Source organism: Hyaena hyaena, unplaced genomic scaffold (genome assembly GCF_003009895.1).
Source record: "Hyaena hyaena isolate Hyena2069 unplaced genomic scaffold, ASM300989v1 scaffold_415, whole genome shotgun sequence".
NCBI classification, from domain to species: domain Eukaryota; kingdom Metazoa; phylum Chordata; class Mammalia; order Carnivora; family Hyaenidae; genus Hyaena; species Hyaena hyaena.
In genome coordinates this window covers 586,387-607,506 of record NW_024081048.1, presented here as the reverse complement: position 1 = coordinate 607,506, position 21,120 = coordinate 586,387, and the positions used below count along the sequence as shown (strand labels likewise).

General features: G+C 36.9%; 1 protein-coding gene across 11 annotated transcripts in view; it reads right to left on the bottom strand.

Moving 5' to 3' along the window:
• Positions 1–21,120, bottom strand: part of CD36 (CD36 molecule) — a 187,887-nt gene that overhangs the window by 17,168 nt on the left and 149,599 nt on the right. For all 11 annotated transcript variants that reach the window (XM_039252470.1, XM_039252478.1, XM_039252469.1 and 8 more), the window contains 2 exons: positions 14,155–14,315; positions 9,617–9,764 (listed from right to left, as the gene is read on the bottom strand). In XM_039252470.1, the coding sequence (XP_039108401.1) occupies positions 9,617–9,764; positions 14,155–14,315 (309 nt within the window). The remainder of the gene's footprint in view (positions 1–9,616; positions 9,765–14,154; positions 14,316–21,120) is intronic.

Below are 21,120 nucleotides of genomic sequence, written 5' to 3'. Positions count from 1 at the left end.
TCTCTCATTAACATTATCTTCATTTCCTTCTCCTTCCTTCTTACCATATTCTCCTCTTCCTCTCTCTGAATTAAGCCTCGTAGTCTCCCTGCCTGGTTATTGTCCAATTTCACTTCCCCCCCTCCCTGTCATTTCTCTTTGTATATGCTCTTCCATCAGCACTGAATACACCCTGCTCTTTATTTGTAGCTGGGAATTCGGGTTTTATGCTTTCAGACTGTCCTTTGTCTTTTGGGTTTTTTCTTTCTTCTTTTTTCTTTCTTATTTATTTTTATTTTTACCATTTGTTTTTCCTCTTTTTTTCTTTCCCATCTTTTTTTTCTTTTTCTTTTTCTCTTTCAGTTTGCTTGTTTGATGGATTTGTCTGTGCATTTGTGCACCTCTGTTCTCTGTGTGTTTGTCTGTTTTCTTTTCCAGGGCTACCTCAAGAAACAAGCCAAAGTACACATAGTGGGGAGTCCCAAATACCACTACAGGTAGGGAAATAAAATAACCAAAGTCTCAACAAGAGAGACCAAGAGTCACCATTCAAAGAACACTTCCTGAAAGGACAGGCCCTGGACAGTCAAAGAGCCTTCTTTAATACAGCAGTACTCGCAGGTGCAGAGTGCATCACAAGCTTTTAAAACTAACAAGAGACAGAAAGCTAGCCAAAATGATGAAACAGAAGAACTCTCCTCGAAAGAAATTCCAGGAAGAAAGGACAGCTAAAGAACTGCTCAAAACAAATATAAGCAACAAAACTGAACAAAATTTAGAACAATAGTCATAAAATTAATTGCTGGGCTTGAAAAAGGCATGGAAGACATCAGAGAAACTATTGCTACAAAGACTATGGAGCTTAAAAATAGTTGTGAATTTAAAAATGCTATAAATGAGATGCATAATATAATGGAGGCGTCCAATGCACAGATTGAAGAGGCAGAGAGGAGAATAGGTGAATTGGAGGACACAATTATAAAAAAAGAGGAAACTGAGGAAAAGAGAAATAAACTAATCCAGGAAAACAAAAGGAGAGTTTGAGAGCTGAGCCATATAATCAAATGGAACAATATCCGTATCACAGGAATTCCAGAAGAGGAAGAAAGAGGGAAAGGCGCTGAAGGAGTCCTGGAACAAATTATAGCAGAGAACTTCCCCAACCTCGGGAAAGAAGTAAACGTTAAAATACAAGAGGCACAGAGAACTCCCCTCAAACATAACTTGAGTTGATCTGCTTGACATATCATAGTGAAACTGGCACAATATAAGGACAAAGAGAGAATTTCAAAAGCAGCTAGGGAGAAAAGGGCCCTAACATACAAAGGGAAACCTGTCAGAGTGGTGACAGACCTATCTACTGAAACTTGGCAGGCCAGAAAGAAATGGCAGGAAATCTTCAGTGTGATGAACAGAAAAAATATACAGCCACGAATCCTCTATCCAGCAAGCCTGTCATTCAGAATAGAAGGAAGATAAAAGTCTTCCCCCAAAAAACAAAAATTGAAAGAATTGGTCACCACTAAACCAGCCCTACAAGAAATCCTGAGGGGGACTCAGTGAGGGAAATGTTGGAAAGAACAAAAGGTACCAGAGACACCACCATAAGTATGAATCCTACAAAGGACACAGTGACTCCAACCCCATATTTTTCAATAATAACACTGAATGTAAATGGGAAAATGCCCCAATCAAAAGACATAGGATATCAGAATGGATAAAAAAAAAAGAAAATCCATCTATTTGCTGTCTACAAGAAACTCTTTTTAGACCTTAGGACACCTCTAATATGAAAGTAAGGGGATGGAGAAATATCTATCATGCTTCTGGAAGTCAAAAGAAAGCTCAAGTAGTTATACTTATATCAGACAAACTGGACTTTAAAGTAAAGGCAGGGGCACCTGGGTGGCTCAGTCGGTTAAACATCCGACTTCGGCTCAGGTCATGATCTCATGGTTGGTGGGCTCTACCCCCCACTACAGGCTCTGTGCTGACAGTTAGCACAGAGCCGAGAGCCTGTTTCAGATTCTGTATCTCCCTCTCTCTCTCTGACCCTCCCCTGCTCACACTCATACTCTCTCTCTCTCTCTTTCTCAGAAATAAATAAAACATTAAAAAATAATAAAGTAATGGCAGTAACAAGGGATGAAGGGCATTATATAATAATTACAGGGTCTATCCATCAGGAAGAGCTAACAATTATAAATGTTTACGCACCAAATACAGGAGCACCCAAATACATAAAACAATTTAATTAATCACAAACAGAAACAATCTTATAGATAAGAATGTGCTAATAGCAGGGGACTTTAATACTCCACTTACAATAATAGATAGATCATCTAGACAGAAAATCACTAAAGAAACAATGGACTTGAATGACACATTGGACTAGATGGATTTGACAGATATATGTAGAACTCTACATCCTGAGGCCATGGGATTCACTTTCTTCTCAAGTGCACATGGCACTTTTTCTAAGATAGTTCACATACTGGGACATAAAGCAGCCAATAAATATAAAAGAACTGAGATCATACCATGCACACTTTCAGATTACAATGCTATGAAACTTGAAATCAACCACAGGAAAAGTCTGGAAAGCCTACAGAAACATGGAGGTTAAAGAACACCCTACTAAAGAATGAATGGGCCAACCAGGCAATCAGAGAAGAAATTAAAAATATATGGAAACAAATGAAAACTAAAATACAACAATTCAAACTCTATGGGATGCAGCAAAGGCAGGCCTAAGAGGAAAGTACATTGCACTCCAGGCCTATTTCAAGAAATTAGAAAAAGCGCAAGTACAAAATCTAACAGTGCACCCATAGGAACTAGAAGGAGAGCAACAAGAGCACCCCAAACCCAGTAGGAGAAGATAAATAATAAAAATCAGGGCAGAAATAAACAATACAGAATCCAAAAGAAACAGTTGAACAGATCAATGAAACCAAGACTTGGTTTTTTGACAAAATAAACAAAACTGACAAACCTTTAGCCAGGCTTCTCAAAAAGAAGAGAGAGAGCACTCAAATAGACAAAATCATGAATGAAAAGGGACTGATTACAACCAACGCCTCAGAAATACAAGCAATTATCAGGGAATACTATGAAAAACTATATGCCAACAAATTGGACAACTTAGAAGAAATGGACAAATTCCTAGACACACACACACACACACACACACACTATCACAATTCACATGGGAAGAAATAGAAAATCTGAACAGACCCATAACTAGTGTAGAAATTGCATCAGTTATCGAAAATCTCCCAACTAATAAGAGCCCTGGGCCAGATGGCTTCCCTGGGGAATTCTATCAGACATTTAAAACAGAGTTAGTACCCATTCTTCTCNAGTCACATTTAATCCATTCTCTAGATGTATATTCTACACCTCCACTGCTACCTTTCTATGTCTCTCTCCCTGGAGTAATCAGACTATATAGTTTCTCTCATTAACATTATCTTCATTTCCTTCTCCTTCCTTCTTACCATATTCTCCTCTTCCTCTCTCTGAATTAAGCCTCGTAGTCTCCCTGCCTGGTTATTGTCCAATTTCACTTCCCCCCCTCCCTGTCATTTCTCTTTGTATATGCTCTTCCATCAGCACTGAATACACCCTGCTCTTTATTTGTAGCTGGGAATTCGGGTTTTATGCTTTCAGACTGTCCTTTGTCTTTTGGGTTTTTTCTTTCTTCTTTTTTCTTTCTTATTTATTTTTATTTTTACCATTTGTTTTTCCTCTTTTTTTCTTTCCCATCTTTTTTTTCTTTTTCTTTTTCTCTTTCAGTTTGCTTGTTTGATGGATTTGTCTGTGCATTTGTGCACCTCTGTTCTCTGTGTGTTTGTCTGTTTTCTTTTCCAGGGCTACCTCAAGAAACAAGCCAAAGTACACATAGTGGGGAGTCCCAAATACCACTACAGGTAGGGAAATAAAATAACCAAAGTCTCAACAAGAGAGACCAAGAGTCACCATTCAAAGAACACTTCCTGAAAGGACAGGCCCTGGACAGTCAAAGAGCCTTCTTTAATACAGCAGTACTCGCAGGTGCAGAGTGCATCACAAGCTTTTAAAACTAACAAGAGACAGAAAGCTAGCCAAAATGATGAAACAGAAGAACTCTCCTCGAAAGAAATTCCAGGAAGAAAGGACAGCTAAAGAACTGCTCAAAACAAATATAAGCAACAAAACTGAACAAAATTTAGAACAATAGTCATAAAATTAATTGCTGGGCTTGAAAAAGGCATGGAAGACATCAGAGAAACTATTGCTACAAAGACTATGGAGCTTAAAAATAGTTGTGAATTTAAAAATGCTATAAATGAGATGCATAATATAATGGAGGCGTCCAATGCACAGATTGAAGAGGCAGAGAGGAGAATAGGTGAATTGGAGGACACAATTATAAAAAAAGAGGAAACTGAGGAAAAGAGAAATAAACTAATCCAGGAAAACAAAAGGAGAGTTTGAGAGCTGAGCCATATAATCAAATGGAACAATATCCGTATCACAGGAATTCCAGAAGAGGAAGAAAGAGGGAAAGGCGCTGAAGGAGTCCTGGAACAAATTATAGCAGAGAACTTCCCCAACCTCGGGAAAGAAGTAAACGTTAAAATACAAGAGGCACAGAGAACTCCCCTCAAACATAACTTGAGTTGATCTGCTTGACATATCATAGTGAAACTGGCACAATATAAGGACAAAGAGAGAATTTCAAAAGCAGCTAGGGAGAAAAGGGCCCTAACATACAAAGGGAAACCTGTCAGAGTGGTGACAGACCTATCTACTGAAACTTGGCAGGCCAGAAAGAAATGGCAGGAAATCTTCAGTGTGATGAACAGAAAAAATATACAGCCACGAATCCTCTATCCAGCAAGCCTGTCATTCAGAATAGAAGGAAGATAAAAGTCTTCCCCCAAAAAACAAAAATTGAAAGAATTGGTCACCACTAAACCAGCCCTACAAGAAATCCTGAGGGGGACTCAGTGAGGGAAATGTTGGAAAGAACAAAAGGTACCAGAGACACCACCATAAGTATGAATCCTACAAAGGACACAGTGACTCCAACCCCATATTTTTCAATAATAACACTGAATGTAAATGGGAAAATGCCCCAATCAAAAGACATAGGATATCAGAATGGATAAAAAAAAAAGAAAATCCATCTATTTGCTGTCTACAAGAAACTCATTTTAGACCTTAGGACACCTCTAATATGAAAGTAAGGGGATGGAGAAATATCTATCATGCTTCTGGAAGTCAAAAGAAAGCTCAAGTAGTTATACTTATATCAGACAAACTGGACTTTAAAGTAAAGGCAGGGGCACCTGGGTGGCTCAGTCGGTTAAACATCCGACTTCGGCTCAGGTCATGATCTCATGGTTGGTGGGCTCTACCCCCCACTACAGGCTCTGTGCTGACAGTTAGCACAGAGCCGAGAGCCTGTTTCAGATTCTGTATCTCCCTCTCTCTCTCTGACCCTCCCCTGCTCACACTCATACTCTCTCTCTCTCTCTTTCTCAGAAATAAATAAAACATTAAAAAATAATAAAGTAATGGCAGTAACAAGGGATGAAGGGCATTATATAATAATTACAGGGTCTATCCATCAGGAAGAGCTAACAATTATAAATGTTTACGCACCAAATACAGGAGCACCCAAATACATAAAACAATTTAATTAATCACAAACAGAAACAATCTTATAGATAAGAATGTGCTAATAGCAGGGGACTTTAATACTCCACTTACAATAATAGATAGATCATCTAGACAGAAAATCACTAAAGAAACAATGGACTTGAATGACACATTGGACTAGATGGATTTGACAGATATATGTAGAACTCTACATCCTGAGGCCATGGGATTCACTTTCTTCTCAAGTGCACATGGCACTTTTGCTAAGATAGTTCACATACTGGGACATAAAGCAGCCAATAAATATAAAAGAACTGAGATCATACCATGCACACTTTCAGATTACAATGCTATGAAACTTGAAATCAACCACAGGAAAAGTCTGGAAAGCCTACAGAAACATGGAGGTTAAAGAACACCCTACTAAAGAATGAATGGGCCAACCAGGCAATCAGAGAAGAAATTAAAAATATATGGAAACAAATGAAAACTAAAATACAACAATTCAAACTCTATGGGATGCAGCAAAGGCAGGCCTAAGAGGAAAGTACATTGCACTCCAGGCCTATTTCAAGAAATTAGAAAAAGCGCAAGTACAAAATCTAACAGTGCACCCATAGGAACTAGAAGGAGAGCAACAAGAGCACCCCAAACCCAGTAGGAGAAGATAAATAATAAAAATCAGGGCAGAAATAAACAATACAGAATCCAAAAGAAACAGTTGAACAGATCAATGAAACCAAGACTTGGTTTTTTGACAAAATAAACAAAACTGACAAACCTTTAGCCAGGCTTCTCAAAAAGAAGAGAGAGAGCACTCAAATAGACAAAATCATGAATGAAAAGGGACTGATTACAACCAACGCCTCAGAAATACAAGCAATTATCAGGGAATACTATGAAAAACTATATGCCAACAAATTGGACAACTTAGAAGAAATGGACAAATTCCTAGACACACACACACACACACACACACACACTATCACAATTCACATGGGAAGAAATAGAAAATCTGAACAGACCCATAACTAGTGTAGAAATTGCATCAGTTATCGAAAATCTCCCAACTAATAAGAGCCCTGGGCCAGATGGCTTCCCTGGGGAATTCTATCAGACATTTAAAACAGAGTTAGTACCCATTCTTCTCAAGCTATTCCAAAAAGTAGAAATCAAAGGAAAACGTCCAGGCTCATTCTATGAAGCCAGCATCACTTTGATTCCCAAGTCAGAGACCCAGCAAAAAAAGGAACTACAGGCCAATATCCTTGATGAATACAGATGCAATAATCCTCAACAAGATACTTGCAAATCGAATCCAACAGCACATAAAAAGAATGATCCATCATGATCACGTGGGATTCATTCCTGGGTTACAGGGCTGGTTCAATATTCGCAACTCAATCAGTGTGATACATCACATTAACATAAGAAAAGATAAAAAACCATATGATCCTGTCGATAGATGCAGAAAAAGCATTTGACAAAATATAATATCCCTTCTTAATAAAGACCCTTGAGAAAGTCGGGATAGAAGGACATTACTTAAACATCATAAAAGCCATCTATGAGAAGCCCCCAGCTAACATCATCCTCAACTGGGAAAAACTGAGAGCTTTCCCCCTGAGATCAGGGACACGATAGAGATGTCCACTCTCACCACTGTTGTTTAACATTGTACTGGAAGTCCTAGCGTCAGCCATCAGACAACAAAAGGAAATAAAATGCATCAAAATTGGAAAAGAAGTCAAACTTGCACTTTTTGCAGATGACATGGTATTCAACATAGAAAACCCTACAGACTCCACCAGAAGCCTACTAGAACTGATCCATGAGTTCAGCAAAGTTGCAGGGTATGAAATCAACATAGAGAAATGGGTTGCATTTTTATATACCAGTAATAAAGCAACAGAAAGAGAAGTCAAGAAACTGATCCCATTCACCATTGCACAAAAAAACATAAAATACCTAGGAATAAACCTAACCAAAGATATAGGAGATCTATATGGTGAAAACTATAGAAAACTTATGAAGGTAATTGAAGAAGACACAAAGAAATGGAAAAACGTTCCATGCTCATGGATCAGAAGAATATTGTTAAAATGTCAATACTACCCAAAGCAATCTACAGACTCAATGCAATGCCAATCAAAATTGCACCAGTATTCTTCTCAAAGCTAGAACTATCCTAAAATTTGTACGGAACCACAAAAGACCCCAAATAGCCAAAGTAATATTGAAGAAGAAAACCAAAATGGGAGGCATCACAATCTCAGACTTCAACCTCTACTACAAAGCTGTCATCATCAAGACATATTGATACTGGCACAAAAACAGACACATAGACCAATGGCACAGAGAATTCAGAATTAGACTCACAAATGTATACCCAACTAATCTTTGACAAGGCAGGAAAGAGTATCCAATGGAAAAAAGACAGCCTCTTTAACAGATGGTGCTGGGAGAACTGGACAGCAACATGCAGAAGATTGAAACTAGATCATTTTCTCACACCATGCACAAAAATAAACTCAAAATGGATAAAGGACCTAGATGTGAGTCCAATTCTGAATTCTCTATTCCATCACAACCATCAAAACCCTAGAGGAGAAAGCAGGAAACAACCTCCTTGACCTCAGCCACAGCAATTTCTTACTTGACACATCCCCAAAGGCAAGGAAATCAAGAGCAAAAATGAACTATTGGGACCTCATCAAGATAAAACGCTTCTGCATGGCAAAGGAAACAATCCATAAAACTAATAGGCAACTGACGGAATGGGAGAGGATAGTTGCAAATGACATATCAGATAAAGGGCTAGTATCCAAAATCTATAAGGAACTCACCAAACTCCACACCCAAAAATCAAATAATCCAGTGAAGAAATAGACAGAAGACATGAACAGACATTTCTCCAAAGAGGACATCCAGATGGCCAACAGACACATGAAACGATGCTCAGCATCTCTCATCATCAGGGAAATACAAATCAAAACCACACTGAGATACCACCTCATGCCGGTCAGAGTGGCAAAAATGAACAAATCAGGAGACTAGATGCTGGCGAGGATGTGGAGAAATGGGCACCCTCCTACACTGTTGGTGGGAATGTAAACTGGGGCACCCCCTCTGGAAATCAGTGTGGAGGTTCCTCAAAAAATTAACAATAGAACTCCCTTATGACCCAGCAGTAGTACTGCTAGGAATTTACCCAAGGGATACAGGAGTGCTGATGCATAGGGGCACATGTACCCCAATGTTCATAGCAGCACTCTCAACAACAGCCAAAACATGGAAAGAGCTTCAGTGTCCATCAACTGACAAATGGACCAAGAAGATGTGGTTTATCTATACAATCGAATACTACATGGCAATGAGAAAGACTGAAATCTGGCCATGTGTAGCAACATGGATGGACCTTGAGGGTGTTATGCTGAGTGAAATAAGCCAGGCAGAGAAGGACAAATACCATATGTTTGCACGTATAGGAGGATTAGGGGGAACTTAATAGAGGACCATGGGGGAGAAGGGGAAAAACAGTTGGAGAGAGGGAGGGAGGCAAACCATGAGAGACTCCTGAATGCTAAGAACAAAATGAGGGCTGATGGGGGTAGGGGGGAAGGGGGATGATGGGCATGGAGGAGGGCACTTGTGGGGATGAGCACTGGGTGTTATATGGAAACCAACTTGACAATAAACTATTAAGGAAAAATATATTCAATACAATGTTCTAAAGGAAAAATAAATACGTAAAAAAAATTCAATCCTGTTTTTTTTTTCCAATGGTATACTTTTAGTGGTCTTCCAATTCAGTTGTTATGATTTTGTCATTTTTCCAAATGATGCTAAATCCATTCAAAATAATGACATAGGAACATATTTTTATAAAAATGACAAAGAATATCTGATGAGACTTCTAATAAGAAGATCTACTACATTGGATTCTAGAGTATTTCAAAAAGAAAACTTTTGATGTTTGTCTACTCACTGCTACAGCCAGATTGAGGACCGTCCAAGTGTCATTCTCTGTTCCAACAGATAGTGAAGGCTCGAAGATGGCGCCATTGGGCTGAACAAAAGAGACTGTGTGGTTCTCAGTATCATGGGTTATATTTTCTTTGGCTAGATAACGAACTCTGAAAAACAGAAAGAAATAAATAAAATTCAAAATAGTTGTCTCTAGTGAATACGTCTCAAATGCCATCCATTCATGTAACAAATATTTTTTGAGTACGTCACAAATGATGCCAACCAATTGGTTTAAAATGATAAGCCAATGCTGGGTCTTTAGCATATTAGAAGTGATCTCAAATCTGCACAACATAGAAGTAATATACTGCAATATGAGAGTTTACACAGAGTCTGGAGGAAAACCCAGAAAAAACACACATCCAGGCTTAGGATGATCGTAGCGGGAGTGACGATAGCCATTTTGGTAGCTATTCCACCGAAGTGGACTGAATGACAAATAGAAGCTTAGGAGGAATAGGGTAAAAAAAGAAAAACCCATGGTGTGCTGTTAGAAATGCAAATTATTGAATTTGGATGGATTGCCGGGTGGGAATAAGGAGTATCATGGGAAATAAAGCCACAGAAATGAGCAAGATCTCAAGCATGAAAGAGTTTCATCCTCTCCTCCAATGTTTAGGCTTTATCCTGAGTGTAAGGAAGAGACAGTAGAAAGGTGTAAGTAGGGGAATATTAAGAGTACATTTTCTTAAATGAAAAAGAATGTTCAAAGTACACAGCCTCTTCGGCACTGGCTTTTCCATGTTTTCTAGTGTTTTAATGAGAATGAAATGTAACTAACTAATGGAATAGAATTTCCATTTTACAGGCCAGTTCCCCTACCATTCCTGCCATTTATTAAATACTTAACAGTTCTAAGCTCCTGGCTGTAAAATCTCTAGGCTGAAAAGTACCAACTACCTTTTAGGAACATGGGGAAGGGTGATTATTATGAAGAAAAATCTGCAAGTACAGGATGTTTATTGATATAAAATAAGGTATACGTCATTCATTCCACTATCATATATGTGAATGTCCATACATGAGATGAATTGATAGCTAAGGTAAAGACTGAAAAAGCATGGAACTAAAAAAATGTAGCATCAAGACACAACACTTCACTCCGGGATAGTAAAATTGCAAATTCCTGCAAGGTAGGGATTTTGAGTGTTCTGTAGCCCCAGGCACAGTGCCTGGCACAAGTTGAGTTCTTCATAACTTTTGCATGAATAAACAAATTAGTTAACGGCTCACAATCTTTGAAGAGTTCACAGTATTATAGAAAATTTAATTGTAACCTAATTTCATCAAAGCTTTATGATTTATTCTTCTTGAGGCACTGTAGTCATACAGGAATATACAAGGATATGAAAGAGCCCCAAGGACACTCTATTACTAGTCAACTACTATTTTTTATTATATCATTGTATTTTAAAATTACAATTGGGGACATTTATGTACGTAAAATAATTGAAACAATAGCAAAATAATAAAGTGACTCAGATTCTAGTTTACTTAAGTTGTACTTACAACATTATACCAGTAGATGGCACTAAGAGAAAAATCCTTTAACTGAGGCCTGTGTTTAGAAAATACTTTTAGAAAGAGAATATAATCGTTCAATTCTTCTGTTTAAATATTAAACTGTACACATTTTAGAAACTGTTGGTTAATGAGGTAAAAGGGAGAAATCTGCCTTAGCTTTTGCCCCAAATTGCTTTCTTTGTACTCCTGCCCAAGCCAAGTAACTTGAAAAAATAAAAGATTAGGGGCACCAGGGTGGCTCAGTCGGTTAAGTGTCCGACTTCATCTCAGGTCACGATCTCAAGGTTGGTGACTCTCCGCGTCAGGCTCTGTGCTGACAGCTCAGAGCCTGGAACTTGTGGGCCCCCACCCCCTCCCCTATTTAATAAACATTAAAATTTCTTTAAAAAATAAAAAATTAATATTGGAGCTGAGGATATTCTCAAGGAATTAATGAGTCTTTATAGAGACAATGTAGATTACAATATATATAATTAACATCTCAATCCGGGCAATTTCATGTTTTGACCCAGGCTGTACCTTGTCAATCAAAGTTTCATTGAACTAACTTTAATGGACATCAGCCAAATAAGCCTGTGGTTATGTTTTAGGAGGTATATCCTCCAATACTTGCAATTTCAAATGTATTCAGGGTATAATTTATAGGGAGGCAGTTTCACTAAAACCTATTAGCTGTTAGGAAGACTAGGAAATTATTAACTTTTTCTGAAAGGTAATCAATTATTTTCTCATCACTTAAAGTATCCAAACAGACACTAATGACTCCATTTTGGTGACATCATAAGGTGAGCCCGAGTTGATTAGAATTCCCTATGATAATATCCTATGATAATAGGATAGGATAGGATAATAGGATAATGATCCCTATGATAATATGATAACATTATCATATTAATGGGAATTTATTGTTTATAAACTTTAGCTGCAAATCCAGCTTCCCTAATTTAACCTTCCCTTCACTGCCTCTCCAAGTAAATCAAGTATCTCTAACCCCTTTGTCCCTTAGAGAGAAGCTAGAAACTGTGTATTAGCTGCCACCTGTCAGAGCAAGACTAGGGCTAGATTCAATATTATGTTTGTTTCTCCATATCTCATGTAATATCCTTTAAAAAAAACACCCCTGCAAAATAAAACGGAGAAAGAGTTCTCGAATTCCAACAACTATTCAGTTTCCTCACACTCAGGCAGTCCAGTCAAGTTATAATTTTTGACACAAGTTTTCTTAGATTAGTTCACAGGCGAATTCTGTACTTTTATAGATCTACATCATAACGGCCAGGTTTTTTGGAGTAAGATACAGAGGCTTTTTTAAAGTTTATTTATTTATTATTATTTATAATATTTATTTTCCTCCTCACAAGCAGGGGCGGAGCAGAGAGAGGGGAAGGGAGTGCGCATCCCACGCAGGCTCCATGCTCTGTGCTGAGCCCAACGCCATGCTTGATCACATGACTTTGAGATCACGACCTGAGCCATGATCAAGAATCTCTTAACCAAATGAGCCACGCACGCACCCCTCATATAGGTTTTTGATAATAACATGATAACTCTAAGATCATGAAACAAATATTTTCCAAGGTCAGTTTGGTTTTTTTTTGTAACAATGAAAACCAAGTATTCTTCAACAGCACTATGAATAGTCACAGACCTGTGCACAGAGACAGGAGGCTTGGGGACAATTGCTAGGTCAGAAAAGGCGCCAAGGCCCTCTGCGGTTCTGTATCATGTACTATGGCAGCAGGCACTACCCTCACAAGTACCATTATTTTATTATATTTTGTGTGTGAGTGGTCAACCTAAAAACATATTAATGCATGGAGAAGAAAGCAGTTATGTAGACTATCTAAAGCAGATATTAAAGTTATAAATTATATGAAATAATAATAAATATGTAATTGTGTGATAAGAACTGATCAAACTAAGTAACCAGTTGTAATTATCCTTGAGGGAAAATCACACATTTGTGTAACAAATGATACAGATGTTCCCACATGGATATCAAAAATCGAATTCTTGGTTCCAGGTAGAGCTTTTAGCACCTCGGTGCCCCCTTTCCTTACTTTGATAGTTGGAAAAAACACATAGTCTATAATTTAAATGAGAAAGAAAGTACATACAAAAATCCAGGAGGTACCAGCACCTAGGTCTTAGACAATTACCTAACATCCCTTGGTGTCAGGTTTTTAGTTTACAAAATGAAAAGTCCTGGCTAATCATACCCCTCTAGCTCTAATACACAAACATTCTATTTAGAGTTGTGTTAAACTGTGAGGGAAGATAAGGTAAAGACATAGCATATTTGGTCTCAGTTCTGGAAAAAATATAAGAATGAAGCCACTGAATCAATATAAACACCCGTATGAAGTTTCTAGAAGTCCTTAGCAGGTACTGCAGTTACATAAAATCAGTTCAATGCTGAGGTTCTCAAAACTGAGTAAGAGCTGGAATCGCCCCGAGGGTTTGTGAAACTCCTTGTTGGCCTCCAGCCCGAGTCTCTGATTTATTTGATCTGGAGGAATCTGCAGATTCCCAGAATTTGCATTTCTACCAAGTTCCCAGATGAGGCTGATGCTGCTGGGGTGGGAACCACACTTTGAAAACAACTGATCTAATGTATACAATTTTAGGATCCTAAAATATTCAGGTTCTTAAAATTCTGGTAAGATTTTTTTTTCTATGATGCATACATATTTCAGAGTTGTTGAGAATATATGTCATAAGTGTAAAACACCAGTGTCTTCTTGAGTGTAGAGTGGTTATCTGATACTGCTAAATTTATAATCAAGTCTGTATTTCTTATCATCATTAAATCCTTAAATCGGGATTCTTATATAGGCAGAAGCAAAATATTTCATTATATTTTACTGGGAAACAGTAGGAAGTACACTGAAAACAATGGCATTGTTCAAGTGGAAGTTTTTTCAGAAATATATGTGGTCAAGGAAAGAATGCCAGTTATTTGTGAGGACTCACCTGTAAGTGTAAGGACCTCTTTGTTTAACCTTAATTTTGCTGCTGTTAGTTACCACTTCCTGTGGGTTTTGCACATCATAGATCCAAAACTGTCTGTAAACTTCTGTGCCTGTTTTAACCCAATTTTGATAAGCAATTGTACCTTCCTCGAGTACAACCTCCTATGAAAAAGAAAACAAGTTTGGCTTATTTCTCTGTAGTAAATACAGGCACTTCTGGGAGTGTATAACTTTGTTAGCCAAGGCAAGGACCAAGCTCAAGTACCTTCTTCATGAGAAATTGCCACACAGTTGAAACAGAAATGTTTTCAACAAAGTATTATAGCAACCTCTTTTTGTCAACCTTTTACAAACAGACTCAGAGTATAAAACTGCAGACATGGCTGCTGATTTAAGGTCAGTCATTGGCAAGCTTTAGAGTGACCCTATATTGCAACAGTTATAATTTATTAAGCAAATTTTATTAAACATAAAAATGTTCCTATCAGATTGAACATTAACTTCTCTTCTGCCCTCAGTTAGATTGAAAAAACCTAATAGAAAAAAGGGAGAAAAATCTGGTGGTATTGGAAACTTTCACTTTTCTTCAAAAATTAGGCACTTCAGAGGATGATCACTTAACATATATTACATTTAAAACATACATAACATGTCACATATATAACATTATAACATATATTAAATTTTTTAAAAAGCTTCTTGATGAAAAACACAAAATTTACTTCTCTTCAAAATCCTTCTCAATCCCTAACTTGGTATATTTGTAGCACCTGAATAGGACATATTTCCAGAAGCTACAACAGTTTAACATTATTATTAAGTTACTACTTTTAGAATAACAGGATGAAATAAGGGGATTGTCCTTTTATTATTTTGTGGCATTTATTAAAAATCATCAATGTGCCATGTAGTGAAGATAAACAAGTGGGAAAAAATGCCAGTGAGGTAATCACAAACCTCATATTAGAAATGTGTTCCCTTGCTTGAGATGCTGTGGACTGGATGGAAAGTCACCAAACCCCTCAGGGTGAGTAGCATTATCAAAAAGAGGGAATTATAGATGGTCTCCCAGTTTCCTTGCACGGCTTTCACTCCTTGAGCCAAAAGCCTATAAGGCTGTAGTAACTAGAGCAAACAAAGGTGGTTTGGTAGCAGGCAGTATTTCCAATTAAGCACCTTGGGAAGAATGCCCAGAATGGAAAGATCCACTTTTGTGCTTGAGGAAGAGGAAGAAAAGTTTTTCACAGAAAATGAGTCCAAACAGACCCATGAATGCAGGAACAATCTGATCTATTTGTTTCCTTCACCTGGAAGCATCAATTCTTAGAATGACGAATCAAGAAAGAACACTGAACATTATTATAAATTCTAGGAGAGCACACCGAGGCTCTGAGGAACCAAGTGGCAGGTCCATGGGTAACGGCAGGCAAATAATAGCTGCACCGTGGTGAAAATCCTAGTCTCTGACTCTTAGAATAGTTCTCTTTCATACCATGCTATTACAGTCTTTTAGTTTTCTGTCACCTCTGCACTTAGTTGGTAGAAGTTAGATTAAGTTTCGTATCTTCAGGATATGTTACTTATTGCCTAATGCAGAGAATAAGGAAATTCCTTAGAGATCAGTGGGGCACCAAGCTGAAATATTATTACAAAATCTTGTGCTGTTGCAATGATTTCTCACTGGGTTCACTAGAGCTGCTCAAGTGATGTTAGACCATTACTTTTTATGACCTTAAAAAACTTTTTATTAGTTCCCCAAAAGTCTTATTTCCAATACTAACAAGCTCAATATTAAGACAGTCACATGTAGATCAAGGATTATAGCTATTCTTCTAAATGCAAAGACGTTTGATGAGGACGTTGAAGCTAAAAGCTACGTCAATATACCAGTTTCAAGAGATTTTATGAGGGGAAAATACAGACGAACTTACATGTTATTACTTTTGCACCATACAAATCTTAAGCCAATGCAATATCAATTATTTATTATACGCCTCTTAAGGCACACATTTACTTTTGTTCTTAATGAAAGAAACTCAATAAATGTTTCTAGAATTGAAAAGGAACAGTCATGGAAGATACTTGACAGGGCAGAAAACCTCCCTAACTCTAATGTGTATGCACTTCACATCAAAAGACTAGAAGTGCATCATGCCTTTCTTCTAAAGGCCAGAAATCACTTTGCCTTATTTGTTCATCTGGAGATATTTTTTAAATGGCAAAGATGAAACGCAAAACGTTGAAATGAATGCATTGAATTATCAGCTGTTAGAGTTAGGGTCATCTAACGCCATCTCTATTCAAAGGTAGAAATGAGTCCCTAGAAAAGCAGATGACTGAATCAATGTTATAGGACAGTTTCCTAGCAGGTAGTGGAGAAATCAGGTCTTTTTACTCCACTCTTGCATTGTTTCCATAATGCCATGTTGTGTTCAGAGCCAAAGAGAAAAACACTGAAGCAGTCAAAATAGAAATGCATTTCTTCTGATCCTAAGACTACTCTAGGTATTAGAAAATTGGATAGCCTTGAGTACCAAGACCAAATCATGACACAAGTTCCTCTAATTTTAAAAAGAGCAAAGGATTTTATGTCATTTGTGAACTTAAAAAGCCTTGATATTAAGTTGGATTTGGACTATCTAGCCTATTCCTTTCACTAAATTTGAAGTGAAATCTGTGAATCTGATAACTGAGTACATGAAAAAACAATATAGTTCAAAATCCTCTCATTTGGCTGATCAGTATCTGCCCCTGACTTTAAGCACGCAGACTACTTAGCCCCAGTACTGACTGGATTCCAGCCTGATGACTCTCTTATGACATGGTCTTCAGCTGGGTTGAAAGCTATTGACTTTTGAAACTTCTATTTTGTTACGTTAATTTGAAAGCAGATGTTTGGAATAGTAATATCTTCTATATTGTTACATACCTACTTGATTATTGCTTTTGTAGGAAAACAGTGCCTATTACCACCACTAGCAACTTTAGGGTTATTATTAAAATACCCTTGATATCTTCCTATGGGCAGAGTATGTAGAGTACTTGTGTGGAAAATATGTTGTCCCATTTCTCAAGGATCTTGTAAAGTACTAATAGAATCATGTGTAGCAAATTTTAATCTATGAATTACATTTCCTTGTCCTATACCCGCCCTCAGTGTGGATAGTAGCTTCTTCCCTCCAAGTACAGAGTAAAGTGTTTAAGAATAAAACTAGACCATATGGGTTTTATCTCCAGTTTGGTGTCATGGTAACAATTTAAACTTGGGCAGGTTATTTAACTTCTTTATACCTCAGTTTCCTCATTTGTAAAATAGGGGTAATAAAATTAGGTTGAACCACATGAAATTAGTATTTTTGAAACTCAACCATAAGTTGGATATGGTTTAACTGAATATATATCCTCTTAGTTTCTTACAGAGATTAAGAAATCTGAGCACTTAGAACAGTGTTAGCACAGAGCTAGCATTCAGTGAATGTTGGCTATTATTGTACAAATCTATTCCATCCTTTGGAGGAAGAACTCTAATATTGTTTACTCTCCAGACGGCTTGAATTACTTCAGTCATAGCAGTGACTGTCTAAACCAGTCATGTGGCAATAACTCATGTAGTATATGCTGACACTTTTTTTTTCGTTAAATGATTTAATCATTTTTACATTTATTCTCACTGCAGTGACATCAAAACTTCCTTAAAACGTTCTGTAGTAGGTTTCTGCATATTAAAAAGAGTCTTACCCTTTCCACTCACTACCACAATTTGTTCTGTTTAGGATCAGTCACAAACCCCACTTTCAAAAAGGTTTGACTGAGGGGCGGCTGGGTGGCTGGTCAGGCGAGCATCTGACTTTGGCTAAGGTTATGATCTCATGGTTGACGAGTTTGTGCCTCACATCGGGCTCTGAGCTGTCAGCTCAGAGCCTGGAGCCTGCTTCGGATTCTGTGTATGTCTCTCTCTCTTCCCCTCCCCCACTCATAATATGTCTCTGCCTCAAAAATAAAATGAACATTAAAAATTTTTTAAAGTTTATATTATGCACAAGTGTGTGCGCATGTGTGTGCATGCACACAAATAGAGACTGAATTACAACAGTAGTGGCTGTTGTGCTGAGAGTCAAAACATGACTTCAGTCTCAGATTATCAAGTCATCAATTAAAACCCAAATTTGGGGAAACTGACTGGATTTAATGTTCCTGAAGCCCAGGTAATTAGACTCTAAAATTTATGTGAGAGCTTAATATGGGAGATTCTGCATTTGGCATGAGCTATAAATTATGTTGATATGTCAATATAAATTGGGCCGGGAGAAGAAAATTATATATGCTCACCTGCTGTTTCTTGAAATACTTTTTAAGTAATTTTATTGCAGTTAAAATCCAAACATATATAGTGTTTAATTCATCTTTATGCCTCTATTTTAATTTAAAACTTACTTTGGATTGTTTCATGTTCATGCTTATGTTCTCATATATATTGTCATGAGCATAATTTCTACAAGTTATTTTTTCATATCTGGAGATACAATAAGCAATAAAGTAATATAAAATTTATATAAAATATGGACTGTTGAGTCAAATATTGATTATTTTAATAAGGCATTATTTCAATCTATTTTATCTGAAAGTATGTCTTACAAGCTACTAAAGGATTGTTGTTTTCAAGAATTGTGGAACGAAATGATGTATAATTTAACATTAGTCTTTTAGGAGTAAAGAAAAGAGAGCTTTACTTTCCTTCTTGGTGTTCTATACTTAATATCATACAGAAATTAAAATGTACTTAAAATTACTACTGTTATATAATATTCATTAAACATTCATCAAGTTGTATTAATGTCAAGTGATAAATTATCTTTTGTAAATGGTGGCAGAACTTTGACCTTTTCCCAAAGTGCTGTACTAGTTTCCACATTTGTGGAGACTGATGCCACTGACTTCGCTTATCTATGTAAGATTGCATAAATCTGTTGGCTCCACTCTTATCTGTCAGGAATCATAGTCAAAAGTACCAGTAAGGAAGATCTCAGCTGTACTCCATAAAAGCAGGCAGTCCCTAGATAACATCACTTAGAAATTAAAATGAATGTTTGTGTATATGTATATATGTGTGTATATGTACACACTATATACACACATATTATATAGAAAGATATACATATATAAAAGAAGTAGAATTTCTGGACTATTTTAGACCATTTTAAGTGCCAGTTCCAGGAGGCTATCTCTTTTAGAACTGGAAGATATCACACAGTCCCAGCTCTGGTTTATGAATGAGATAACTATGGGATGATTTTCTGATCTTTTTAAATTAAGCATCTTAATACTTTTAAATGATGCTTATATATAGGTAATAACTTTCCCAATTTTCTGATAGTCAATTAAATGAAGAAAGTAATCTTCAGAGAGTTTCGGTGGCAAAGTAAAACTGACCAGTACTAAAATTATTATATATTTTTATAATTTATTATATATTTGTAAAATGACAGCTTTACCCTACATGATAGCCCCTGACTCTTTGGGTTCACATATAGTTCAGAGATTTGACTCCTACTGTATTTCAAACAGATAAATATTCCAGGCCCATGTTAGAACACTCTAGAAACAAATACCCTGCATTAAGAAAGAAAAAGTCCTAGCATCTTTATAGGACTTTATAGGACTGAAGTTGTTAAGATCAACATGGCTATATGGAAACTGAAAGCAAAACCAGGCTTACTCTTTAATGTATCACAGATCCCGACCATTGGAGGGATTCTGATGATTGGTTTTAGGCTATAGATATGTTGCAGGCATGCAATACAAACTATCATTTAACATTTTTGGAAACTCATTCTTCCTTAAATCTCAGTTTTGTGCCCCTTCCTCCTTTTAGGGTCTGGATCCATACTTCCATACTATCCCCTTTTGTCTTGTGAAAGATCGCACAGATAACCCTTTTTCCAAAAACAAGAAGAGAAAGCACTCTCTTTCTTTGTTGCATCCGTCTCTTTTTTACCCTACCCTACTGAATATATATTTTCAAGAACATTAGTGACCATGTTTTAATCATTATTTCCTGAATTTTCCTCTATCATAGAGGATTTTATTTTCTCTTTCCTTGAGCACTGGCCTCACATTAACCTCCAAATTAATTACACTTTATGGTTTTTATTTCTTCATTCATAAAATCATTTTTTTGGTTTTTACCTCTGAATTATACATAAAACCTATGGTAATCTCCTTTTTTTTTTTTTTTTGTCTTGAGCTCAAGCTCTCTAGACAGCAAATCAACTGTTTAGTTTTATCTGTATCCTCTAGAGCAATGATCAAATCAATCTGAGTACTGACCTTTGAAATACACACTGATGTTCACATCAAAATACTCACAAAACCTCTGTCTTCTATTCTCCTAAGGTATCTATCTCTCTCAGTAACTCAACTGGACATCTTGAAGTATTATTACCGTTTATATTTTGGTATACTATACTTTTCTCCCGGTTAAATTTTATACTTGTTGAGGTAAAAAAAAATTATTTTACTCTCTGTCGCTATATAAAAGTAAACTTTTTGACATCTCAAAACTGTTATTTCCTCATGATCAACTATTTTGAACTTAGAGATAAATAGAGCGTTAAAGTTGATGTTAGCACTTTGCACATGATCGAACAGAAAAGCTATCTGTACTAATCCTGTTGAATGAAGAAGAAAAGACAAATGATCAATATTGAGCTACTGAACATCAATTGTGTGTTGGGAAAAATTGTCTAAAATGCCGTGTAGTGGGAGATTATCAGGAATTTCCATTCTGAAGACTTTTCCAAAAGATAAATTATAGCCCGAGTTTTAGGACAGATACTGATTCTGTTCTCTACAGAAGGTCCAGAAGGAAAGCAGAATTTATACAGTGGGAAGAGTGCTGTGCAATGGAATTCCGTCTCACATGGTTACATCAGCCCCACCTCATCAGCATCTGCCTGTCTCTGTTGAA